Here is an 8,084-nt window from a genome sequence, read left to right as displayed (position 1 = left end):
AAAAAAAAAAAAAAAAATCTAAAAAAGGAAATGTATTTTTGAAATGTAGGAGTGCCTCCTCCAAATCTATGTCCCCCTCTTCCTGTCTCATGTTTATTTACAGATGGGAGGCTGTCCAGTTGCTTCTTCTCTGTGAAATAGCCATAACTATAGGTGGTACGTCCCATGCAGCTACCCCAATTCCACCAGTGTCTCACCTTTAGAAAATCCTACAACAAAAGAAAAAAGGAGTAGAGATGCAACAGGCAAGCTGCATTTCATTTCCCTACCAAATATACACATTCCCAATATGCTAATGAGCAAATGAGTGATAAAATGTCTTTTTAAAGAAACTAAGAAGAAAAAGGACATATATGTATAGCTACATATATGAATATAGATCTTTGTCTCTCAAACAGCCCCCTAAACCTACCAGGTAAGCCTGACATTTGTGAAGTCTGTAAAATTCCCACATGATTTATTTTTAATGTAACTGCATCATTGGCCTAAGGTTTCCCAATGGGGCTTCTTAAAGTCTGTCTTTGGAATTTCTAGAAAGGTCCTTAACCATATGCTAAAGAAGTGTCCACATGTAGGGCGGGGCACCGTGGCTCACGCCTGTAATCCCAGCACTTTGGGAGGCCGAGGCGGGTGGATCACTTGAGGTCAGGGGTTCGAGACCAGCCTGGCCAACATGCTGAAACCCCGTTTCTACTAACAATACAAAAAACTAGCTGGGTGTGGTGGAGCACACCTGTAATCCCAGCTACTTGAGAGGTTGAGGCAGGAGCATCGCCGGAACCCAAGAGGCGAAGGTTGCAGTGAGCTGAGATAGCACCACTGCACTCCAGCCTGGGTGACAGAGCGAGACTCCCAGTCTCAAAGAAAAGTGTCCACGTGGAAAGTTAAGGAATCAAGCCCCTCAACCTGCTTGTTCAAGGGCATGGTGATTCTTAACTAAACATGACCCCAAATCAATTGCAAGTTTGGTTTGATTTCTTCTTGGAGCAAGTTCTCAGCACCACTTTCTGAAGCCTGGAGCTCGTGGTGTACTTCAGCGGTCACAGTCGTGCCAGACGGTGTTGGGGTTGAGAGAATCGCTAGGACCTGTGAACTGTCCCGGGAGAGGGAGGAGCCTCTCCCTGTGGAGGAAAGGGGTGGGCTCTGTAAGCTGAACACGGAACCGCGGAGACCACGGCTGTCGGAAGGACAGCTGGTTCCGGTTGCTTTCTCAGGGATGCCGTCCCGGGATCTAAGCTGCAGGGAAGCAGATTCGGAAGAGAAAGGGTCCCGAGGCCCGACGGGGAGAGATGGAGACTGCGTCCTCTACAAGATCTGAAACTTCCAGGCACTCTGATCCTTGTAGTCCAGAGGGTCCATGGGATTGTAGGTGAATTTCCAGGTGCCCGTGGGGTCCTTGAATTCCAAGCTATCCACGGGGCTGTAGGCGCCATAGCTCTGGCCTGATAGGGAGGTGGGGGACTGGGCCAGGGAAGGTCCCACCGAGGGGCCAGAGAGGGGGCTAAGAGCTGGGCCCCCTAACTGGGGCACCATGGGAGAAAGGTAGGGGTCTAGGCCGCTGAAATAGGAGCTCGGAGACCCATAGGCGGAGGGGGAAGAGCAGAAAGCGGAGGCCGGGGCATAGGTCATGGCATAGGGGGCCGAGGTCAGAGACGGCCCCGAGGCCACCAGCCCAGCCCTCTGCGCCTCAGGCAAAGGGGACTCAGATGCTGGGCTCCAGATGGACACAGTGGCCACTGCCGTGGTTGGGGAGCCTGAGGGGCCGGGCAGAGGGGGACTGTAGGAATCTGAGATGCCCAGAGGGTCTGGACAAACATCCGTGGAGGGTCTTGGGGACGTGCCTGCCTTCCTCTTGGCAGGCCGGGCCTTGGCCTGGCCCCCTGGGGGCTGCTGCTGCTGTTTCTGTTGCTGCCGCTGCTGCCTGCATTTAGCCCTGCGGTTCTTGAACCAAACCTGCGGGGTAAGAGGGGAGATGGGGGTGGGTAAGTGGGGAAGAGGCCCAGGAGAGCCACAGGGTGCTTGGGGATGAGGACGCTTGTTGGTGAGAGGTGCTGGGGTCACATCTCTCTACTTTGCATCCAGCTGTGGGGCATCTATTCATCCATCTATCCATCCAATTATACCTGCATGTGTGCATGAACACAAACATACGTCATACCTACAGGCATTCTTCCATCCATCTAATACAAACATGCACACGTACCATTATGCATACATACATCATACGCACATACATCATGCCTACATTTACCCATCTATATGATCATACATACATCATACACATATTCATCCACCCATCTAATACAAACATGCACACGTACAATTATACATACATACACCATACACATGTACATCATGCCTACATTTACCCATCTATCTGATCACACATGCATACATCACACACATATACATCATACATACATTCCCTGGTCCATCTGATCATACATGCAAGTGTACATACATACATCATACATACATACGTCATACATGCATTAATGGAACCGTCTGATCATACATACATACACCATACACATATTCATCCACCCATGTAATACAAACATGCACACGTACAGTTATACATACATACACCATATGCACATACATCATGCCTACATTTGCCCATCTACATGATCATACATACATCATACACATATTCATCCATCTAATACAAACACGCACATGTACAATTATACATAAATACACCATACACAGATGCATCATGCCTACATTTACCCATCTATCTGATCATACATACATACATCATACACATATACATCATACATACATTCCCTGGGCCATCTGATCATACATGCAAGTGTACATAAATACATTATACACACATACATCATACATGCATTAATGGAGCCATCTGATCATACATACATACATCATACACATATTCATCCATCCATCTGATCATACAGATATACAATTATACATACATACATTGTACACACATACATCATACACACATACATCATACATATATACACATTAATCCATACATACGATCATACAAACACATATTTCATTTATCCATCTAATTATATATACATGCATACACTCATACATACATAAATAAACCCATCCATTCATCCAATCATGCATGCATGCATACATACATCATACCCTACAGGCATTCATCCATCCATCTAATACAAACATACACACATACAATTATACAGGCATGCACTCTACATGCATGCATCATGCATACATTTATCCATCTATCTGATCATACATACTTCATACACGTATTCATCCATCTGGTCATATGAACATACAAATATCCAATTATAGGCACATACATTGTACACACATAACATCATACATAACTATGCACTAATCTAATCATACATACATACAGTCACACAAACACACATATTTCATTTATCCTTCCAATCATACACATGTGTATATGCACATATACGTAACATCATACCTGCAGCATACAAACATACGTGCATACAATTATACATACATACACCATACACACATACATTATGTAGACATCCATCTGATCATACATATATACCTCACACATGTATATGTTGTACAAACATTCACCAGTCCATCTGATCATACATACATCATACACTTATCCATCTGATGATACATACAATTGTACATATGCATCATATGTAGATTCATCCATTCGTCTTATACATATAATTATATGTACATACATCATACACACATACATCATACACACATTAATGGATCTATCTAATCATACATACATCATATGAACATTCATCCATGCATCTGATTATACAAGCATACAAATATACAATTATACACACATACATCATACACACATACATCGTACACATATACACATACATCGTACACATATACACATTAATTTATCCAATCATACCTATGTCTAATCACACAAACACACACATTTTATTTATCTGTCCAATCACATACACCTGCATACACTCATATATACATAAATACACCAATCCAGCCGGACACGGTGGCTCACATCTGTAATCCCAGCACTTTGGGAGTCCGAAGCAGGTGGATCATGAGGTCAGGAGTTCGACACCAGCCTGACCAACATGGTGAAATCCTGTCTCTATTAAAATACAAAAATTAGCCCGGTATGGTGGTGCGTGCCTGTAATTCCAGCTACGCAGGAGGCTGAGGCAGGAGAATTGCTTGAAGCCAGGAGGCGGAGGTTGCAGTGAGCTGAGATTGTGCCATTCCAGCCTGGGCGACAGAGTGAGACTCTGTTTCAAATAAATAAATAAATACACCCATCCATCCATCCAATCATGCATGCATGTATACATACAATTGTACATGTGTACATACATCATGTATACATATATCATGCGTGCATACATTCGTCATCTATCTAATCATACCTACATGCGTTCATACAAACACATATATAAATGTATCCGTCCATCATACACACAGACACTCATATATACACATACATACACTCATCCATGCTTCCAGTCATACATGCACACACACATATACAGTCACACATACACATTCATCTCTGCATCCACCCACCCATCCATCCATCTGTCTATTCAGTCAATGAACAAACATGCATTAACCATCTTCTGCTACTCTGAGGGTCCATCAGTGGAATTGACATTCTAGTTGGGAGAGACAGAGTCTAAATAAACGGACTCTGAGATACCTTACATAAACTGTATGAACGTATGATCATATGAACATACAAATATACAATTATAGGCACATACATTGTACGCACATAACATCATACATAGCTATGCACTAATGTATCTAATCATACATACAATCACATAAACACACATACTTCATTTATCCTTCCAATCATACACATGTGTGTAGGCACATATACGTAACGTCATACCTGCAGCCTACAAACATATGCAACTGTATGGTATCTCAGAGGACGATAGATACAAACATACGTAAACTGTATGGTATCTCAGAGGACGATAGACACTGTGGAGGAAACGATTGAGCGGGATAGTGGGCAGCAGTAGAGTCAGGGTCTTGGGGAAATACTGCAGTGTTAAATGCTGTGTTCAGCATGGGTCTCACTGATTGATAAACAAAGACTCGAACAAGGGGCCTGCTGTGTGGTTATCTGGAAAATAAGGATTCCAGATACAGGAAACTTAGTGCAAAGGCCCGAGGCAGGAGGGTGCTTGGCAGGCAGGTCAGTGCCCGGCGCGGCTGGAGAGGAGCGAGGGGCGATGAGAGCCTTAAGAGGCGGTCAGTGGTATGGTGGGGAGAGGAATTATTGTCTCCTTGATAACTTTGGCTGTCACTCTGTGATCGCTCCCTCCTCCCATCACTCTGAGTTCCAGGGAGGCCCCTGGAAAGTCACAGGAAGGGTCGGGAGGGGTCCAGGGACCCTCCACCCTACCTGAACCCTGGACTCGGGCAGATTGATCTTCAGAGCCACCTCCTCGCGGGCATAGACGTCTGGGTACTGAGTCTTGGCAAACAGTGCCTCCAGCTCCTCCAGTTGGCTCCGGGTGAAGGTGGTCCGCTCCCGCCGCTGCTTCCTAGGGGCGCCTGGGGTGGGACGGGAAACAGGACCCTCAGGTCATCCACCATGGGCTGATGCGAGGCCCTGAGGCTGAGTGGGATGCCAAGAATTCCATCCCGGTTGCCATCTGCCTAAACTAAGGATGGAATGCACATTCCCTGCCCTTCTACGCCTGGCACTTCCTCTGTGCCTGGCACTCTGTGGCTCCTGCCTGACCCCAAGGGGAATTGGCTTTAACTCTACGAGGAGGTGTGTGAGTCGTTTTCCCTCTTCTAAGCTTTCTCATGCACTAAGACATATTTAGTTGAAGCACGACATCGCTGACATTCAACCATTTCTAGCCTATAAAAGCAGCAAGTCTGGGCTGGGCGCGGTGGCTCACGCATGTAATCCCAGCACTTTGGGAGGCTGAGGCGGGCAGATCACAAAGTCAAGAGATCGAGAACCAGCCTGGCCAACATGGTGAACCCTTGTCTCTACTAAAAATACAAAAAATTAGCCGGGCGTGGTGGCTCCCAGCTACTTGGGAGGCTGAGGCAGGAGGATCGCTTGAACCCAGAAGGCAAAGGTTGCAGTGAGCTGAGATTACGCCACTGCACTCCAGCCTGGTGACAGAACGAGGTTCAGTCTCAAAAAAAAAAAGAAAGTAGCAAGTCCACACCGCTCAACGTAATGCAAAAAACAAAAACAAAAACAAGAGCTAAAGAATAATGCTACAAATAACTGAGTGCTCACTTCTCTTAAAAATAAGGCTTTGGCCGGGCGCGGTGGCTCAAGCCTGTAATCCCAGCACTTTGGGAGGCCGAGACGGGTGGATCACGAGGTCAGGAGATCGAGACCATCCTGGCTAACACGGTGAAACCCCGTCTCTACTAAAAAAATACAAAAAAATTAGCCGGGCGAGGTGGCGGGCGCCTGTAGTCCCAGCTACTGGGGAGGCTGAGGCAGGAGAATGGCGTGAACCCGGGAGGCGGAGCTTGCAGTGAGCTGAGATCCGGCCACTGCACTCCAGCCTGGGCGACAGAGCGAGACTCCGTCTCAAAAAAAATAAAAATAAATATATTAAATAAATAAATAAATAAGGCTTTATGAAAATTAGCTGGGCATGGTGGCATGTGCCTGTAATCCCAGCTACTTGGGAGGCTGAGGCAGGAGAATCACTTGAACCTGGGAGGCGGAAGTTGCAGTGAGCCAATATTGCACCATTGCACTCCAGCCTGGGCGGGAGTGAAAGTCCGTCTAAACTCCATCTCAAAATAAATAAATAAATAAATAAGGCTTTGCAGGCCACGTGCAGTGGCTCATGCCTGTAAGCCCAACATTTTGGGAGGCTGAGTCAGGTGAATTATTTGAACCCAGGAGTTTGAGATCAGCCTGGGCAACATAGGGAGACCCAAACTCTACAAAAAAAAAAAAAAAAAAATTTAATTTTTTCTATGTTTTGTATAATCCAGATCCTGCACAATCTACAAAAACTTTAAAAAGTTAGCCAGGCATGGTGGCATGCACCTGTAATCCTAGCTATTGGGAGGCCGAGGCAAGAGGATCGCTTGAGCCCAGGAGTTCAAGGCTGCAGTGAGCCATGATTGCACCATTGCACTTCAGAGTGGACAACAGAGTGAGACATTATCTCAAAAATAAAATAAAACAAACAAACAAATAAACAAAGCTTTGCTGCCTAGGCACAATGGCTCACACCTGCAGTCCCAGCTACTCAGGAGGCTAAGGTGGGAGGATCGCTTGAACCCAGGAGTTTGAGGCTACAGTGAGCCGTGATCGCCACCGCTGCACTCCAGCCTGGGCGACAGAGTGCGAGACCCTATCTCTGAAAAATAAATAAATAATAAAGTTTTGCTAACAGATGAAAATTCCTCTTGATTCCCCTTCCAAATTACATCCCCTCTTCCCCACCCCGAAAGGAACCTCTGTCCTGAATTTCTAGGACTGCACATGTTTTTCTAAGTGACGTGCATTTCAGATGAACCCAGAGGGCTGGTATATGGCCCTGAAGTCGCCCCTGTGACTGCTTTTTTCCTGGGGCAGAGGGACCCCAGAGGTCCTCTAAGAGGTGAGGCCAGCCTGGGGTGCCAAGAGAAACGACTGTACTCACTTGGGTAGGGCACAGCCTGGTGCATCAGATCCACACTGGGGCCACTTAGGGCCAAGGCGTTGACGGAATAGTGAGGCCCCGGGTTCATATACGCCATCATGATCTTCGGGGACGCTGAGGCCCAAGTCAGGGGGCCTGCAAGAGAAGAGGAGGGATGCTCACTCACTTACCAGTTACTCACCATGGGGTGACAAGCAGGCTGAGATTCAAATCCTGCCTCGGTCTCCTCTTAGGTACGTGACCTTGGCCATTTATCTCACCTCCGTACCTCTGTGTCCTCACTTGTAAAATGGCCTCTGCTTAGATTCTCAGAACTTTCTTTTTATTTTTTTTTTTTGAGACGGAGTCTCGCTCTGTCACCCGGGCTGGAGTGCAGTGGCGCGATCTCGGCTCACTGCAAGCTCCGCCTCCCGGGTTCACGCCATTCTCCTGCCTCAGCCTCCCAAGTAGCTGGGACTACAG

The 8,084-nt window shown here is 46.5% G+C and overlaps 1 protein-coding gene across 2 annotated transcripts in view; it reads right to left on the bottom strand.

Annotated features, from left to right (window-relative positions):
• Positions 1–8,084, bottom strand: part of CRX (cone-rod homeobox) — a 24,635-nt gene that overhangs the window by 3,562 nt on the left and 12,989 nt on the right. Inside the window, exons 2-4 of one of the 2 annotated variants that reach the window (XM_011969906.1) lie at positions 7,623–7,757; positions 5,387–5,538; positions 1,687–1,953 (exon numbers count right to left, since the gene is read on the bottom strand). In XM_011969906.1, coding sequence (XP_011825296.1) covers positions 1,687–1,953; positions 5,387–5,538; positions 7,623–7,757 — 554 coding nt within the window. Of the gene's footprint in view, positions 1–869; positions 1,954–5,386; positions 5,539–7,622; positions 7,758–8,084 lie in introns of both variants that reach the window. The other variant, XM_011969905.1, reaches the window with a different exon arrangement.

This window comes from Mandrillus leucophaeus, unplaced genomic scaffold (assembly GCF_000951045.1).
Source record: "Mandrillus leucophaeus isolate KB7577 unplaced genomic scaffold, Mleu.le_1.0 Scaffold120, whole genome shotgun sequence".
NCBI classification, from domain to species: domain Eukaryota; kingdom Metazoa; phylum Chordata; class Mammalia; order Primates; family Cercopithecidae; genus Mandrillus; species Mandrillus leucophaeus.
Note: the sequence above shows the minus strand (reverse complement) of the source record. Positions and strands in the feature narration are given on the sequence as shown.